The 19,957-nt window shown below is 40.6% G+C and overlaps 1 protein-coding gene across 2 annotated transcripts in view; it reads right to left on the bottom strand.

Annotated features, from left to right (window-relative positions):
• Positions 1-12,762: 12,762 nt before the first annotated feature.
• Positions 12,763-19,957, bottom strand: part of LOC117425403 (E3 ubiquitin-protein ligase TRIM62-like) — a 65,966-nt gene continuing 58,771 nt past the window's right edge. For both annotated transcript variants that reach the window (XM_059001948.1, XM_059001947.1), the window contains exons 3-5: positions 19,661-19,917; positions 17,118-17,233; positions 12,763-15,557 (exon numbers count right to left, since the gene is read on the bottom strand). In XM_059001948.1, coding sequence (XP_058857931.1) covers positions 15,007-15,557; positions 17,118-17,233; positions 19,661-19,917 — 924 coding nt within the window. In that variant the 3' untranslated portion in view covers positions 12,763-15,006. The remainder of the gene's footprint in view (positions 15,558-17,117; positions 17,234-19,660; positions 19,918-19,957) is intronic.

Here is a 19,957-nt window from a genome sequence, read left to right as displayed (position 1 = left end):
GGTCAAGTCTATGCTTAATATCTTACTGAAATGTGACGGTGACTGTACTGCATTCCCCTATAGTGTACCCCTCTATATGTCATTTGAAACCACACCCGGTTGGTGTCCATTTTGTTTATAGCCCATATAGATTCTGCTCTAAGGACAGGAGTGCAGAGAAAGAAAAAACATTTAAACAAAGGAAAAAGGGGATCTCCATTGTGTCTAAATGATGTTTTTGTAACACTGATGGAAAAATATACAAGAAACTCCAACTGTACGAAGCTAAAAGGGAACGGATAATATTTTTTGAAACCATACAGGTCACTGTACATTTAAAGAGGCAGGACTTCATTTAGCTGTTTTTTTGGAAAACAAGAATGTTATTCACACACAATGTCAACCCTTATGTCAAAAACAAAAACTTCAGCCATGAATGTAGCTATTTAAGATGAAGGACCGAGCTTTCTAATTATGCAGCAGACCATCCTTATAATTCTGTGCATGCATGATTCGGACGCCATCTGTACAAGCAAAACGCTGGGGGCAACAGAAATATGTGCTAAAGATAACAAAATGCACATCTTTGAAGGTCTAGCTCCTAAGCAGTTCTTTCCGTTTGTTCCCTGCATCCCCTTTGAGTTACATTAGTTTTGAATTTATGTGGAGAGGTTCTGTTGCATTTGCCCGAGAGGATAAATATTTTGTGGGCATGGCACAGAATAACTAGACGTGGCCGTTCACTCTCCTGCATATCATGGTGAGAAAGACTTGCACATAGTTTTGTAAAGCAGGGCCTACTGGCAGTATGGCCAGCAATACGAGCAACACTTCAAGTGAAACCTCTCCACTCAATTCACCCAAGACAGTGTTAAAAACAGTCAAAGGATAACCAAGTAATAACCAAGAGAGACATTTTTAAATAAAGGACCTATGAAGTAACAAAAGCAAAGTGACATTTTCAGAAAGGAATACAATAATTTAAAGTATAATATAAAAGTACAGTATGAAACTAGAAAGAAATTGTTCAGAACAATATTTTCAGACAGGTCAACTCTTGTGATTTAAAACAACATTTTTAATTGGGAATAAAAACTGTTGACATGAGCCTTTATTGCAGCATTTGAACTCAAAGCACGGCACAAACTAAAGAGAGATACGTTTACATTCTTACTACAGTGAGCTGCCACTGACTGAAGGTCGAGATACCTGCTTAGTCCCATGTATGCTTGGCGTTTGGTGATGGTTGACATTTTTTTCCTGTCAATAGATTTATGATATTTCAGGTGTGTTTAGAGTTTCCTGCCTGAAACATTGCACATCATTACACTACCTGCTTCAAACAACAACTACATTGTTTCTTTCTAGTTTTACACCATTAAAGCTGTTTCATTCCTTTCAGAAAACTTGCTATAGCCCTCTGCTCTCGTTAGGTAGAACAGCCTGAAATGTTCCCTGGCAGATTGCTGTTTCTCGTGGCCCTTTCTGTTTGGCGCAATCTGCAGGCCGGCTAGATGGCTTCACAAACAGGAGGCCTTTTTCATTACAAAAAGAACTGAAAGTTGCAATCTCCCACAATGTTATCATGTACAATATTGAAATTTAATATTACAGCAGGGTTTCTGTTTACTATACTGTAGTCCTCAAAGTTCCCCAAAGGTACCGTAGTTTCAGCTGTAAAGATGCAAGCTTCCCCCTGCAGTTTTACGATAGGCCTGTAGTAATTAGGAACATTGTGATCTCAGGTAGATTTCTCGAGCCCTCGTTTTACTATTGCAGTCTTGAAAGAGTTAGGAACAATACCTGATAAAAGGGAGCTATTAACAATATTAAAAAGTGGAGTGGGGATAGGATCTAATGCACATGCAGTGGATTTCATCATCTTAACTATATTAGCCACATCCATTTGACTAATGCAAGAAAAATGCTCAGGAATGTGGATTGATGTCGTGACGCATCTAAATTTGGTACGCTGTTGAATATCTGATTCCTAATGTCAGTAACTTTTTTGTTAAAGTGATTCATGAAGTCATTACAACTTACCGATGGTAGAGTGTTTGATTGGATAGACTCTGGAGGAGGATCAGTTAACTGAGCTATAGACTGAAATAGAAATTTTGGATTATTGTTATTTGTTTCAATGAGATTTGAATAATATGCTGATCTTGCTGAGGATAGTGCAGCCCTATATTTCAAAATACTATCTTTCCAAATTAAATAAAAGGACCTGAAGTCTAGCATCCATCTCCGTTCTAGTTTATAACACTTGCGTTTGTTCATACGTGTTGTGTCGTTAAACCATGGGGAGAGTCTTTTTGCAACAACTTTCTTAATTTTATAAGGTGCAATAGTATCTAAGGTGTTTGTTAGAATATCGTTATAATTTTCCACCAGCTCTTCAACCGATCCTGACTGAGTAAAAGATGAAGCGGACAATGCTGTCAAGAACTTGTCAGTGGTTGATGCTGGTTCAAGAAAGGCACTTCAAAGAATACTTCTTCATTGGACCACAAGAAGCAGCGCGTGTCCACACGTGGACATATCAGAGTGATTATCAACAGTACAAATACAGAGAACCCTTATTATTCAAAATCAAGAAAGCCTTCAAATACAACCAAAAGCATGCATGTGCATATTATACACACTGAAAGCTAGTTTACCCCACGTTAGTCAAAATTGTTCCCTGAACTGTGTGTTTGAACTTCTTCCTTTCAGTGGTGAGAGTGGGTTGTTGATGTTTAGAATAATCTTCTGCACCTGAGAAGCTTGGATCTGATACTTGAGTTCAAACACATTTAATAATTCAAGAGCTACTCTGAAACACTCAATGTGCACCCCTCCCCCTCCCCCCTCTCACTGGAGTTTCTATCAAGCTCTTGTCAGACCTGCTGTTTTTGCAGATTATAAAGAGACAGCAATTTCATTTAAGGATGAGATACTACAAATATGTATTAGCTTTATTAACATTATCACTGGTCCTCCCCCCATTAAAGGAGTGCTAACCAAGGTTTAAAAGCAATTATCTTACCTCTTATTTAACATTATCACTGGTCCCACTGTTATTGTACTTAGAATCTTTAAAGAGTAAGTAGCGGGGTTCAGAAATATATAGCATTATACAGTCCCACGTGTTGCTACAATTGTTTAATTTTTATTTTCATTGTTATAATCCTGACAACTTGTTACTCGTATAACTATTTCAAAGCTCTTTTCAAAATGGCTGCTCTAGTGCACTGGGGTTTGAGATCTGTCCTCTAAATCACTGCAGGAAGAGCGATTAAAAAAAAAAAAAACCATAACAAGTGCTCTGGCTTTTAAGTTCCGTATCACACCGTGGATCATTATTGCTGTTTTACCTGTTTGACAATGTGGGCAATAATCCTTACACTATCAATGCACTAGAGCAGACATTTTGAAAAGAGCTTTTAAACAGACTTAAAAGTGTAAAAAGTTGTCAAGATGGCGTGGCTATGGCTTGCTGCTGAAAGGACGCAAAAATCTGCTCTGCTGGTTTAACACTTCTTATCCTTTACAATCCTTCAAGAAAACACGCTGTATTCAACTCATTCTGGTCTCTGTCGATATACAACTTGATTGTCTAACTAAAAATGCCTAAAAATAATAAGTCAAAAAGAGCTGATTTAATAAATGAGAGCGCGATCGAGACGGAGGCCTGTTCTCCACCCTCGCCATCGTCTAGCGATCCCGATGGCGATGCCGATGCTACTCAAGGTCGGGACCACCTTTCTGGGAAAATACTGAACGAAATTCGTTTAATGAAAGAAGACTTCTCCTTGAAATTGAACGGCTTGTTAGCGGCGGTGGACTCTATTAAAGGGGACATAAGAGACATCTCTGGGAGGCTGACACAGGCCGAAACTCGAATCAGCGATGCTGAAGACAACATAACTACTCTACAATCGAAAACAGGCCGCGTGGATAAAGACCTGACGGCTCTCATCCTAAAAGTGGACAAACTGGAAAATCGTAATCGCCGATCTAACTTAAGACTAATTGGTCTCCCCGAGGGTACGGAGGGCAGGGATGCAGCACTCTTTTTGGAGACATGGCTGCCGGAGGTTCTGGGCTCGGCAAACTTTCCGTCACCTCTGATTATCGAAAGAGCGCATAGACTGACAGGACCAAAACCCGCTCCAGATGCTCGCCCAAGAGCTCTCATTATGAAGTTTCTCAACTTCAGAGATAAAGAACGAGTGCTGTACATTGCCAGAAACAAGGGCAGGGTGATGTACGAAAATCATCATGTAATGTTTTTCCCGGACCTGTCGGCAGATCTTCATAAACAGCGAAGACAATTCGACGGAATTAAACAAGAGCTGAGGGCCATGGATATCCGGTACGGACTTATATTCCCTGCGAAGCTACGCGTTACCTTCAAAGGCCAGACTCACATTTTTGAATCTCCTTCGGCAGCTGAGGTGTTCCTTAAGAAGATAAAGCGAATAGACGTTTGAAAAATCCTATCGAACTCAATAACGAGGACTCGATATTAAACAAGATACTTTTCTTTCTAGATAAGTACAGTAGTGAGTTATGCCTTACCCTTTCTCCCCCTTTATTATTTATTTATTATTAGTACTCGTAACATGATGAGTATGTGTTTTTTTTGGTGTATGTGTGTGTGTGTGTATGTATGTATATATGTATATATGTGTGTGTATGTGTATATATATATATATATATATGTATATATATTCTAAAATCTAGAGGAAGCTACTAGCGGGGATGAAGGGGGTTATTAGGCTTTCGCTGCATACTGTATAGGGGACGTGTTTGAATTATTTGCATTTTGTTTAGTTTCTTTACAGTTGGTGCCAGCGGAGCGGGTATTGCGATACTGAGCTGGTGTTTAAGGTTAGACTGCTCCTCAGCAAAGTGGATCAGTTTGCATAGCAGCTTTCCCGTGTTTAGTGGGATGGGGGCGGGTCAGATCTATGTGGAGAACAGAAAAAGATCTGTGTGGGTAAAAAGGTCTCGTTTGGGGAGACCGACCGGGAAATGTAATAATAGACGGGGGTTTCAATACTTGGGTGCTTCGTGCATAGTGATCATTCTTTTATTTACTAGTGGACTCGTTTTCAGAACCGCTCGCTTCTTATTGTGCTTAGTAAACAAAATACAACAGAAACTGAGAACTGTGACTCGATCCCAGTTTGGCAAAATCTTATGCTCCCCATGCATCAACTTCAACGATAAGGTTAATGACTGCTGCATGCAATTTAAAATGCAGTCAGATAGTGTCAGCAAGGTGTGTGCGATCATGGTCATACGAAAGGAGGTATTCAACCATTACAGTTTTTATCTGCTTATGTCTGTGACTTTTAACCTTCAAGATGTAAAATAAGATGATGTCTCTAAATGCAGGTTTTAAAATAACCTCTTGGAACGTGAGGGGCTTAAATAAACTCTCTAAAATAAAACAGGTACTTACCAGGCTTAAACAATTAAACTCTAAGATAGTGTTTCTGCAAGAAACCCATCTAATGCAAGATGAAATAATAAAAATTCGAAAAAGATGGCCAGGACAAGTAATATCGGCTTCATATTCTACGCATGCAAGAGGAGTAGTGATTCTTATACATAAATCCGTTCCATTTAAAATACATCACTCATCACTCGATCCGGCTGGTAGATATATTATTGTTCAAGGGTCATTGCTTTCCCAAAATATTAATTTAGTAAATATATATGGGCCTAATACAGACAACCCCAAATTTTTCAGTAGTTTATTTTGATCTCTCCCATCGCTCCCAGGTCATATCATTATGGGGGGGGACTTTAATTGTACTCTGAATCCACTTCTTGATCGTTCTGTAAATTCAAAGGCATCTTACACGCAAAGTAGGAAAATAATACTGGAATCCATTGCGGATCTTAATTTGTGCGAGGTCTGGAGAAAGATTAATCCAACAAAAAAGGAGTACTCCTGCTATTCAAGCACGCATCAATCTTATTCTCGAATAGATTATTTTTTAATCTCTAGCGCACTTATTCCCAAAATCTTGGATTGTAAATATGACTGTATTGTTATATCTGATCATGCACCAATTTCACTATCTTATTTTGATTCTAAACTGATCGCTGACCCCCCAAAATGGCGTGTGCACCCAGAGTGGTTTAAAGATTCAGACTTTCTAAGATTTGTAGGAGAACAAATTGATTTATATTTTGAAATTAACACAACCCAGACCACGGCCTCAGTTAGATGGGAAGCCTTTAAAGCATTTATCAGAGGACAGATCATTAGTTATACTAGTTCTAAAACTAAAGCTTTTAAACTCAAAATGAGTGAATTAGAAAATAAAATTAAAGCTTTGGAAAGGGAGGTTCTTATGAATAATACTTCAAAAGCTCAAAAAGACCTTGTTTCCTTGAGAGCGCAGTACAACAAACTTTCTATTAATAAAGTAATATCTAGTATGTCGAGGCTAAAACAAACGTATTATGATCAGGGAGAAAAGGCTGGAAAGCTTCTGGCCTGGCGCATTAAAGCTCTTCAGTCTGAAAGAGCAATTAATGCAATAGAATTAAAGAATGGTTCTGTGTCAACGGACCCTAAGGAAATTAATAGTACCTTTAAATCCTATTATGAAACTCTATACAAATCAGAGACTAACAGAGACTCGGTAAACCTGCAAAACTTTCTGGGTAATCTTCAGATTCCATCTATTTCTGAAGATCAAACCACTAATTTAGATAAAGAATTGGAGAATTCTGAAGTAATAAATGCCATATCTAATATGAAGGGTGGTAAAGCTGCTGGTCCTGATGGTCTCCCAATTGACCTATATAAAATATTTAAGGACAAACTAGTGGATCCTCTCTTAGCCATGTATGAGGAATCATTTGAAAATAAACTGCTCCCTGCTTCTTTGAGATGTGCTATGATCACATTAATTCCTAAATCTGGAAAAAATCCATTAATGTGCGGCTCGTATAGACCAATATCGCTCTTGAACTCGGACACTAAGGTCCTTGCAAAGGTGTTGAGTAACAGAATGGAATCTTTACTCCCACAATTAATAGACAATGATCAGAATGGGTTTATTCAGGGCCGACAGGGATTTCACAATATTAGAAGAGTAATTAATGTTGTTTATGAAAACGCAGGGGCGCCAGACAAAGCTGTTTTGTCGCTGGACGCAGAAAAAGCCTTTGACCGGGTTGAATGGAGTTACTTATTCCATGCACTTTCACGATTTGGATTTGGCAATAATTTTCTTCAGTGGATACGGGTTCTCTACTCTGACCCTTTGGCAGAAGTTGTAACAAATAATATAATATCCAGCCCATTTCAACTGTCGAGAGGCACCCGTCAGGGGTGTCCACTTTCACCTTTACTTTTTGTCCTAGCGATTGAACCCTTGGCTATTGCCATACGTAATCATCCGAACATAACAGGTATAAAAATAGGTCACTTAGAACACCGTATAGCACTTTATGCTGATGATGTTATTTTGTTCCTGTCAAATTTATCTGATTCTATTGATGCCCTGTCAGAACTTGTATCTAATTTTGGAAAATTCTCGGGGTATAAAATAAACAATACTAAATCCTCAATACTATTTTTAAATGAGCAGGAGAGACTCCAACCAAAAATAAAAACTCAATATTTAAACTCCCCAGAGGGCTTTACCTATTTGGGTATAAGAATCACTCCTGAAATAAATAAAATTATTCTAGCCAACTATAATCCCCTCATTTCATCAATAACTAATTCACTGGACAAATGGTCTGAAATGCCTATCTCCCTGATTGGTCGCATAAATATAATTAAGATGAGCATCCTTCCCAAATTTCTATACCTTTTCCAATCTATTCCCCTCTCTCCCCCTCCACTCTTTTTCTCCAAAATGAAAAGCCTATTAGTAAATTTTATTTGGAATAAAAAGCGTTCTAGGCTCCGCTTAACTCTATTATACTTGCCATATGACAGGGGGGGGCTACAACTCCCTAATTTACAATGGTATTACTGGGCAGCACAGCTGAGAGCTGCTATGTGCTGGTTTTCACTTAATGAACCTCTGCCCTGGGTATCAATTGAAATGCACTCTGTTTCAGACATGCCTCTATATATGTACCTCTACTCAGCCAATGTTAAGAAACTGAAAAAACAAACCTCAAATCCTTTTGTTAGGACCACAATCAGTGTTTGGCATGAGGTACAGAAATATATGGGTGAAGAGTCACAGCTGTCACGTTTCACTCCAATCTGGAGGAATGATGATTTTACACCCGGAAAATCTGATTCAGGATTTAAACTTTGGGCCAATAGGGGGATTGAAAAAATTGCTGACTTGTTTAAGAATGATATTCTAATGTCCTTTGAAGAGCTAATAGACAAATTTGAAATCCCACGCAAACATTTCTTTAAATATCTACAACTCCGTAGTTTTGTTTACTCTAGACAGAGCCACTCCCTTCTCCGGCCTGCATTGTCAACTTTGGAGACCGCCGCCTCTGGTCAGGGACATGGGAGGGGGCAGGTTTCTAAGCTATATAACATACTGGTTGCTAAATCGGAGGAGTCCTCAGAGTCCAGACGAATTGCTTGGAGTGAGGACTTATCTGTAGACATTTCCATAATGGAGTGGAGTGAGATCTGTTCTAAAGCCCAATCCCTAACAATTAATACTCAATATAAATTGCTGCAATACAATTGGATTATGCGGACATATATTACCCCTTCCAAACTCCATCAATTTAATTCAGATATTCCTGATAGCTGTGTGAAATGCGGGCTGGAGAGGGGCACTTTAGTCCATTGTTTGTGGGCTTGTCCTGATATTCAGAGGTTCTGGTGTGAGGTTATTGATTATTTATCTCAAATGATTTCTAAGAGGCTGCCCTTTACCTCTAAACTCTGTATACTGGGTGCTTACCCTGAGGGCTGTAATCTGGCTCCCAATGAGAGGAAAATGATTGACCTATGTTTACTCCACGCCAGGCGAATGATTGCCTTGCATTGGAGGGATACGAACAGACCAAGAGTGGGCCGATGGTTAAGGGAACTGTCCTTATGTCTTGCAATGGAAAAATTAACATACATAATAAAGGGGAAATCAGGATGCTTTCAAGATATTTGGGAACCTTTTATACAATTTTTGAGTTGCGGAAATTATGCTGATCCTTTGAGTGAGTAAAGACACATATTACTAGCTATATATAGAGATCCTGATGTCTGTGTGTTATATTGTTCATGTATAGCATTACTTGTGTACTAACTTGAAGCCTGCTAATGTCATGATAGTTGGACCTGTATGATCGCGCATAGCAGTTGATTTGGTAAAGAAAGTATACTAAGGAGGGTACTTTGGATTGCCCTTCGATCTAAACGGTCTGAACAGTCTGAATAATGCATGAGTCACTATATAAGAAGTTTTATTCTCATTGTAACCCATTTTTTTTTTTTTTTTTTTTTTTTTCTTTTTCTTTTGGGAGGGTTATATGTTTGTGTGTGTGTGTGTATGTATGTGTGTATGTATGCAAGTGTATATGTATAGGTACGTGTGTATATGTGTATGTGTGTATATATATACATTTTTTTTTTCTTTTTTCTTTTTTATATATATATAATTTTACTAGTTTATTTTTCATCGTGACTGTTATTACAGTGTTGCTATTCTGATATTTAAGTACTATCATTTATAACCTTATGTATCTCACTGTTAATGTTGTGTATATATATATATACTTCGTTCTGTTTGAGTTGTTTAAAAGCAAAAATTTAATAAACACAAGTTTAAAAAAAAAAAAAAAAAAAAAGTTGTCAAGATGTTTTCTGTTAATTCAATACAATGCTTTAGATAAACTGCTGCATTCTGGTTCCTTTGCTGTAGGTCATAGGGTCCAATTGCAGCTAAACCACTAGAGTGAGTGATCAGGTACCAGCAAACAGCAGCAACTTCATAGTGAGGTTTCACTTGTTTTGATATGGTGTGCGTAACAAATCAAAAATACACACAGTTTTTTCTCAGCACTCCTACAGTAAAGTAGTATCTTTTCCCCAGATGTTTCTGGTGTATTCCTCCCTTGAGATCATGCCTGCTTCTATCAGCTGCTCCTGGCGCATGGAGGAGTGGATTCGGCAGCATAGTGACATTGAACATCGCCTGCCAGCTGTCTGGCCCCTAGCGCTGTAGCGGCACAGCCATCACTCAGCCTGGCCGCTAGCTCTGTAGTGGCACAGCCATCACTCAGAGTTCATGTGACTTTTTATAAGTTAGCCACCTAGACTATATACCAGGGTGTAGAGATTCCACAGGTTCCACATACCCCGATTAGAACTAATCTTGGACTAGAGCGACATTCGGCAGTCCAAGACTAGTGCTAGTCTTCATATTTGGTATACAACTGTGTTCTATGATTGCTTCAGGCAAGTTCAATTACTTTGTTTTAATGTAATACGTTCTGTGTTGGGGGCTGCTAGATAGCAATCCTTGAACTGGGCGAATGAAATACACAAGCCCGTATCGCCTCATTGCTACAGCAGACAGACAGACAAGCTGAGAAGCAGCATATGGCAGCAGTGTGGAGTAGTGGTTAGGGCTCTGGACTCGTGACCGGAGGGTCGTGGGTTCAATCCCAGATAGGGGACACTGCTGCTGTACCCCTGAGCAAGGTACTTTACCTAGATTGCTCCAGTAAAAACCCAACTATATAAATGGGTAATTGTATGTAAAAAAAGAATGTAATTGTATGTAAAAATAATGATATCTATTAACAACTGTAAGTCGCCCTGGCAAGGGTGTCTGCTAAGAAATAAATAATAATACAGTGGCATCAGAAATACAGCAATGAGAAAGGTATTACAGTATTGCATTTCTACTGTTGTATACTTGTAACTTTTCAGTGTGCTCATGATGCTGCTAACAGAATACCCGTATAGCAATTGAGAACAGCAGGAGACATCCATGCAAGTACTTGATAAATCTTGCTTTCTTAAAGCCCCGTTCGCACAGCCAATATACTGTAGAGGGGGGCTGAATGAATCATTTAATACATGCACCTTATTTTCTATAATCAGGGCTTCTATTTTTTGGGGTTTTATTCATTTCATTTTTCGAGTTTTAGGTAGATACCCCAAAATGTGTTTTTGCTTTGTTTGTTTGTTTGGTTTTTTCTTGGGGGGGGGGGAGGGGGGGGCTTTTTATATACTGTATGAAATTATTATTTTTGGTTACTCTCCAAAATTCTCGGCCGTTTTTTTGTGTCACAATATGTATCCACTTGCACACCCAACCTCAATGCCCACCTAATAAAACTACCACTCCCTTTTCACACTGGATATGTCGAGAACACCAAAGTCAATTAATATGTCATCTAGATTCAAAGTCAGACCCCCCCCAAAAAAAAAATGCAAGGGGAATTGAACCTGCTGTACCTTGTGTAAATGTATTTCTCTGGTAAAGTAAGATGCAACCCCTCCAGCTGGCTCCCATTGCATGTGATCGTGTCCTGGTTCTCTGGCATCATCATTCAATCTGTGAGGAGCGCCTGCCCAGTCTCATACACACATCTCTCTTTGCAGCGGTGGTGTGTTGGACTGGCTCGTATTACAGAGTGCAATTCATTATCCGAACACCATTCAGCAGCACAAAACAAAGCACACTGCATTTCCAGCAGCTCTCCAGCTATTCATTAAGTGGTGAGATTCCTTTTAAAGAATCAGCCGCAGGCAAAAGGTGCTTGAAACTGCTGGCTCTGAGCAGAGGGGAGGAGGGTGTGGGTTTCTCTTTTATGTAGCAGTATAAAGAAGGGCATGTGTGTGGCAGTGTACAGTGCGATGAACTGTACTGTGGCTGTGGGAAATGGATGGTAACCCACACTTACTGCAGATCTGAGTCCCAGGATCTTTCTGAAGTAAAAAGCAGAATGTAGGGAATAGCTTTACTGCTGTCTGGAGCATGGGGGTGTAAACCAAAGCTTTAAATCAATGTATTTTCTCTTAATAGCCATAGCAGTATTTTCCCTGCCCCTCACTTTACATAATGAACCCAGGAAAAAGCAAGAAGATTCTAGGAACAAAAAAGGAGCAAGGGATAACATGAATTTTCAAGGCAGTGTTTGGCACAGTGATTGAGAAATTAATTAGGTGTTATGAATAAAGCCCTGGATGTATTAAATTAAATTTCAAGGAAGGCTGGTTTGCTGCATCTCGGATGTGGAGCAGGCTGTGAAACACAACCTGAGCCCTCAGGTTAGTGCAGCCCAACCAAACCATTTGACGATATTTTTCATTTATCCAACCGTGGTGTGTTGTACATACTGTACATTTGCATAAATGAAATGTTCTGAAAGAAAAATTCCAGTATTATTAATTTCTTAGCAGACACCCTTACCCAGGGTGACTTACAATTGTTACAAGATATTACATTATTTTTACATACAATTACATTATTATTTACACATTATTTTTACATACAATTACCCATTTATACAGTTGGGTTTTTACTGGAGCAATCTAGGTAAAGTACCTCAAGGGTTCAGCAGCAATGTCCCCCACCTGGGATTGAACCCACGACCCTCCAGTCAAGAGTCCAGAGCACTAACCACTACTCCACACTGCTGCACACTGTTTGCACAATAACTTTTTTACATTATTATGCAAACAATTCAAGCATATTATATAAAGTATGTTCGACTGCTTTTGTAACTTTACCAGATTGATCAGTGGCAGTCCACGCTTGTGATCTTGGTCCTAGCCCATTTTGGAAAGATTAGCTGCTAGGCATTTCCTGTCAAATGGTACCAGTGCCCCAAAGCAGAGCTGACATGGAGCTGGAGAATGGCTGTTTCTTTCCCAGTGGTGACAGGTGGTTTTTATGACTGTAGTTAAAACTACAGTACCTTTGATAATGCATACAAAGTGGAACACCAACAATGTCTGGTTTCTGAGAAAGCCATGCACAGAAACCTTAACTCTGGTAAAAATTCCTCTTTACTATATATCCACTGCAGGACACTGCCACTGTCAGAGACCAAACCACCAGCCGAACTTTTACAGGACTCCACTCAAAATGGATCTTGTTGAATTCAGTTGCGCTTTAATGGTGTATCCAATACATTAAACATGCCTCTTTAAAATTCTCCTTTATTTTTCATGACAATGTTTCCCCTCCACCCAGAAAGTCTGTAAAGCTACCCAAGTGTAAGAGGAGAGTTGCTTTTACAGATTACTATGCCAGCAGCAGAGAGAAATGCTCCCCCTACTGTTTACAAACACTCATCACAATGACTTTACAGGAACATGTCAAGAGAGACCACAAAGAAACTTAGGTGAGGAAACTAGAGCATTCCCCTCCACCACGACCACAACCATGAAGTGCAGGATCCAGGTTTATTACATTACACCAAAAGAGAACCAGACCACTGATCCTTCAGAGGTTAAAACTCACTTTAAAACATGCAATGCCAGGCTGGCTTCCCAGAGTATGCTTTCATTACAGAATTACAATTCAGAATTCTGTTAATGCTGTCCCTTAACAGAAATCAATCAGCACTTTCTTGCTCCCAGCAAAGTGTTGCATTTAAAAAAAATCTGTACTGGCCCCTCCCCAAACAGAATGTACTGTAGAGCACAGGGCAGGTCTGGAATGCATTCAGCACTCCCCAAATCTAACAGTGTAGCTTAAGGGACCGTCCATAGTTATCGTCATTTTCTAAAAGCATACAAAGCGTGCGCCGAGAGGGGAGCAGTTTGTCCTTTTTGATAGCTTTAAATATTCACAGGCCTTCCTGCAAAAGAACTGTAGCCACCAGAGATGTCATTTGGGTCACGGTTTATGATATTTTACTTTTGTTTGAGAAAAAGGATCCTCTATGTCAGCGCGTGAGAGAGTATGTAAGGCATGGGAGAGTCCGCAAGCTATGGATATGTCCGATTTTTAAAACTTGAGTTTGAATGACAAATGGTAGACAGACAGTTCCACACAATTAAAGTGAAATACAATTCATTGCTAAATGGCGGAAAAATAGGTTTTTGTTTCTTAATGTATTCCCCCAGTGTGCAAATACATGCACAATTTGTTCAATTACATACGTCTAAAATCGGTTTCTCAAACAGTACAGCGTACCATAAAAAAAGCTTCTTTTAAACGAATAAATACATAAATAAATGCAGCTAGATTGAAAAATCCTGCCTGCTTGTCACACAGTACTCCGCGGTTTCACTGCGAAATCAGATTAGGAAAACAACCTATTTCTTGCAATGCATTTGAAGTTGCTAAAATACAACCTCTTGAACTAACGACCTACAAGAATGCAATCCCATTTGACACAAATATGTACTTTTCAATATAAACAGTACACATGCCTATGTGCTGGGGGACTTGAAATGAAATATCATTTACCTTAATTACTTGAGCTGCCTCTCTGTTGATGGAAAGCTATGACAAATATGCAAAGCCAAGTACTACCTGCTTTCTGTGCACGTACAGTGATCAATATAGAAAATCCATGAGCCAATTAAGTTTCTGCAATTCCTATGTGTTTGTGTCCAATATAGGATACAGCAAACTAGTCGAGTGTCTATTTTCACTTTCAGTATGATGTCAGCATTTTTATCTACGCCTTTTGGGGGGGGGGGGTGGGGGGTGGTCTTGAAAAACAGCACGCTATGTACGCTTGCTGTAATTGATGATCATTTTGGACGACCCCTAAGGTCAGCCTCATCTTACCCATGCTGCTGTGTTGACTGTGGAGGGACTCGCAGTCCCCTCCCTCTTCAATCCACTGATCCTCACAACACACTGTAGAACACGATGCTTTAGGAAGCCTCAGTAAACAAGACATCTTTGTGATAAATACTGAAGTGCCTGGAAAAGCAAGACCACTCTATCCAGCAACACAGGGCAACTGCAGCAACCACAGAAGTAAAAAGAAGAGCAGCACTGGTATGTATCTCAATCTGGTAACCCGTAAAAGCAGAGCCTGTGAATCATACATTTATTAGAATTGATCTCAAGTCTCTACACACTGCCCACCCCACCCCACCCCACATCCCGCCTATAGTCTGACGGTGTTGATGCGCAGGGGCTGGACGTTCTTGCCGTTGGCGTGGCTCTGCCCAGGACTGAAGTAAGGGTAGAGCTTGCCACTGAACTTCTCCCGGTAGGTGTAGAGCCAGGACATGTCGTCAGCGTTGTAGAAGACCAGCAGGCCCTTGGGGTGGTCCAGGTAGACGCCCACTTTCTCCAGCTTGGTCTTGACGTTGAGGCGGGTCCAGGGCTCCGTGCAGGCGCTGTACTGGTTCCCGTCGTGCATGACGATGCAGTAGAAGCCGCGGGCCGGCTGGATCTGGATGCTGCCCTTGTGGCTCACCGCCTCGTGGGCCAGGCCGATCATCCACTGCGTCTTCTCACACACCGTCACCTCCCAGTAGTGCACGCCCGAGTCGAAGCCCTGGGAGCCCAGCACGGACACCTCCACGTCGAAGCGGCGCGGGGAGTCCTGCAGCGGCTGAGGGTGCAGGTTCCCGTACGCCACGATGGTGCAGTCGTCAGACAGGATGAGGCGCTGGTGAGCCGTGATGGGGTCCAGCGTCAGCCCCGCCGGCACTGGCAAGAGAACAGAGCGGGACGGTCAGGATTTACACGTCCTATCAAGTTAGGTTAAAATTTGAATTTGAGAAAATAAACACTAGATACAAAAAAGTCCATTAAAACACCTTAAATCCATTCAAAATGATGAATGCATGAAATAGTGGTGTACAGCCTGTATTGAAGATCTTATTTTACTGACTGTTTTGGTGTAGGCCATTCCTGTACAGACTTCAGTATCATACAGAACTATGTGATCAATGCTCACATACTCTGTCAAATTGATTAAAAACAACAAAAGAAAGAAATACATGTGTCAGCTTCACAAACACAGGGGTTGGAATTTTGTACTTGATTATTTCTAAATGGCTGCAATTTGTAACATTGTGAGGCTGCCCTCCACTTGCCAGTTCTACAAACAGCATCCCTCAACAGGTTCTGTAATATATAAAGGTTGCATCCCCCTGTTGCATGTTCAGTCTAGCAGATCTGAGATACTTTGACAGTTAAGCGCTGGGTTGGCACATGGTTCCGTATCTACGACAGCACAGATTACTCTTCAGAAACGGTGGTGGATTTTATGGGCCCATGGTGGACGGACGCCCACGTTGTGTCCTCACTGACTTTACCTTCCACTATTTTGCTGCATTCAAAAATAAAAATGACACACTCGTATAAATTCATCAAACTGCAGCTTCAGCGGTTTCAATACATAAGCACAGGCACTATTCATTAGAAATCTCGTGGAATTAAGACTATTCCCATGGCTATAGATTTTGCATACAGAAGTTGCTATGATATTAGAAAAAATATATATATATATATATATTCCCAGACGTACTAGGGGAAAATGTGCCTGCATGCTGAGTAAATCATTTAAAAATCGATAACTGCTCTGAAATTTATAACCCTATGAATCTCAGCAGTATTAGTTTGTTTCATAATAATTTTATCATTAACAACGATGTTAATTCCAGCAGCTTGTTTAAAATTTCAGCTAGAAATTGAACATTTCACCGAAGTGTGTGTCTGAATTTCATTGGCTTTGTTTTGTACCTCTACAAAAACTGGGATTTCTGCATTTTAACAGCTTGGACTCTGGTTTCTAGTCCTCCATTTCTTTTTTCAGAATTATTTGCTGGTTGTTTATAAGGGCTCTTGAATAAATTGTCACACAACCTTTACACCATGACCTGCATAGACAGCATGAACATGCAAAAGTGACTACAGGGATGGACAAGCACCTCCATACTGCCCAAGAACGATGCTTTCAGTAACTAAATTATGCAAGACTGACCACAAGCACATGCAGTACAGCTCTTGAATCTGTGTGTCAATTGTGTGGGGATCCACCTGCACTGTGCGGTTGCTCAGCAGCAGGGCTGCACAACAGCTGTACACACGCACAATGTGCGCTGAAGGATCTGGTCGGGACCTGAAGATTTTTTTCTAGCTGTAATTTGTTTGGAAGCTGACAGGAAATGGGGATTGGCTGAGAGGCTTGCAGCAGGAGGAGATTAAAAGGCAGAGCGCAGGGATTGGCAGAGAGGCTTCCAGCAGGAGATTCATATCATTTACCTGGCGAGATGTCCTGGAAGAGGGATTTCCAGATTGTGTACTGCAGGGGTCCCATGTATTTGGATGTGGGGAAATCTTCATACGTCAGGTTAGTTTCATGGATCTTCCCTTTAATTCTGAAAAAGACCAGAGTTACAATGAGCCCAGCAGGTTTCCAAGCCTCTGCTAATATTGTGTGTAAAGGCTGCTACACACCAGACGCGATGCGACAAGTAAAACTGTGCAGCACTGCGACAAAATGAATAGAACCTATGGCTTTTGATAAGTATCTTTTACACCAGAGGCGACACGACAAGCGATGCAGGGGTGACACCAGGGCGACAGTGGAGCAAAATAAATAGAATGGAATCCTATTTTTCGTGATTTGTCGTGCGACACCTAGGGAATTGACCAATCAGAGAACAGCTTCAATGCACGTTGTCCACCTGGGTGAAGCAGTATCCAAAATGACAGAAAAAAAAATACTTGCCAAGAAAAAATACCCAGAGCTTTATGACAAAGATCATCGCAATTATAAATAGAAAGGTAATATATGGGAGTCCATTTCGAAGGCCCTGGGTAAGCCTGGTATGTATGATTTATTGCCATATATGTTGAAATACCATCAGGAGAAGACACTCATAATTACTACATCATGTTAACGAATATGTACCAGTCTTGATCATAGTTTTACCACTAGCAATTTTTTTTTGTTTTATTTATCTGGCAGTTTTCCAATCTGTCGCATCGCATCTGTGTCGCTTCTGGTACGTAGGGTCATGTCGCTGCATGAAGAATCGCCTCGTGTCTGGCGTCTGGCAGCTTCAACTGTGATTCCGAAGCTCCTGGGGGGCCGCGACACACAGGAACATTCATGAGTACTGCTGTTGCACTTACCTGAACGTCCACCGGTATTATCTTTATTTTATTATAAAACAAAAGGAGCGTATTGGAAGAATAATCTAATTTCTATACATCATCATGGGGGGCCTCAAGCCAAGCCAAGTGTGTGAACCCCTTTTGTAGATAAGCAACATGTTCGTTCTTGATGCACAGGTGTTTCAATAGGTTTGCTAACATTCACAAACTCATGGTTCCCAGCAGGGTTGGTAGAACAGGTACTTTGTTGTTGTTGTTTGGAGCAGTATCTTATTAGAGCAAATCAGACAAAGCATTTGTTAATAAAAGTATGAAGTCCGCAGGACAGCCCATATGACAAATCTGTGCAGTAGGACTTGGATATAAAGAAGGCCCATTTGAACCTTTAACCAAACTGTAAAACAGCGGTCAATTCAGAAAACACAACAACCAACTATTACAGGAAATAAGAAACATAAAATAATGATGTGGGAGAAAATCTCAACACCACACAAACATTTACATTTTCAGAGTTCATAGGTTAGCTAAAGAAAACAATAGGGGGTTATCAGGTTTTTCAAGGACATCCTTGAATTTTACAGAGCTGGTATGCAAGGGCTAATTGTTGCCGTCGGACTTGACCTCGGGAATCCTCTAATTCAGTTGCGTTTAGGTTCTCAAAAACACTAAATCCTTATTAAACCAAATTCACAGGACCCCGCTATGTCATCTTAGGTCACAGGTGAAGGGTAACTATACTGTACATTTTGCCTGAGGAATCAGTATAGGAAATGGTTTTGTGAGATATTACCAGCTGTATTAGCGACAGGAATTGGAGTTTGTAACTTGTTGAAACTGTGATATGAATACTGTATCTCAAAGAACAAATCATGAAATCTCCATAAACCAGAGGAATTAACCACAGGTTAACTGACCAGGAATAACCTCAGCTCCTTCACACCTGCTCCTTATCTACACTACCCAGGTTAATGCTACAGCATGCAGTGCTAGCAATTGTGCAACATGCACTTTTATATTGGTTTCCCTGCATGGAAATGCACACATAGTACAGTCAGTCCCCTCTGTAGGTCATATTGCCTTATTTTATCAATACACACACACATAAGTAATCCAAGTAATTACAAATTCAGGAGACACTGACTAGTCGTATTCAAGGCAATGTATTCAGGAACATACTATTAACTTCACTCTTTTTAAAATGTTGGTGAACTTGACACTAGTTTCTCAGTTTCTGGTTGAGCTGAACTAGCCAATCAGAAACACTCTAGTCTCATTTGTTCCAAAAAAAATAAATTCAATTTTTAAAAAAAGTAACATAGAAGCAAGAGCTTTAGCAACTAAAATGTGTCTTCAAAATGGCTTCCAAGCTGTTCTTGTTGCACCACGGCCTTCAAATTGCTCCTCAGGAGGAAGCCAGTCTTGCTGCCTTAAGTCCTTAGATGCTGACTACACAATGGAAACTTCACACAAGTATTACATAGATTAATGCTTATTAGGGTTACCTAAAACAGAGGTGAGCCATGATAGAAATCTATGCATGCATGTGATTAGATCGTATCCATCAATACATCCATCAGCTTAAAAAGCTGCTCTAGAAATAATGAAGACACTTCTTTTTGTTAATTGGCTTGCATGCAGTACAGTTTGACTGGTCCTGCGGAAGTTGTCAATGGCAGCGGTCCTACCTCTCGGAAGTCAGGGCCACCCCCTGCAGGAAGCCGTGCTGGTCGCTCTCGCTCAGGCGCTCTTGCAGGATCTGGATCCCCTCCTTGACGTCGTGCAGCTGCTGGCTGTAGCGTTGGATCTTGTCCTCTATGTCGCGGAGCGTGCGCGCCGTGTCCGTCTCCAGCTCCTCCAGCATGGACTTCTGCCGCTCGCGCAGGAACCGGTGCAGCCGCTCGAACGCATCGGCCAGCGTGGCGCGCAGGCTGTTCGCAGATGACTGGGGGAGAGCGAGGGCATTCTTACACTCTACACATATA

The sequence above is a fragment of the Acipenser ruthenus genome, chromosome 27 (genome assembly GCF_902713425.1).
Source record: "Acipenser ruthenus chromosome 27, fAciRut3.2 maternal haplotype, whole genome shotgun sequence".
NCBI lineage: Eukaryota > Metazoa > Chordata > Actinopteri > Acipenseriformes > Acipenseridae > Acipenser > Acipenser ruthenus.
The sequence above is the reverse complement of the archived record's forward strand: the minus strand, read 5'-3'. Positions and strand labels throughout refer to the sequence as shown.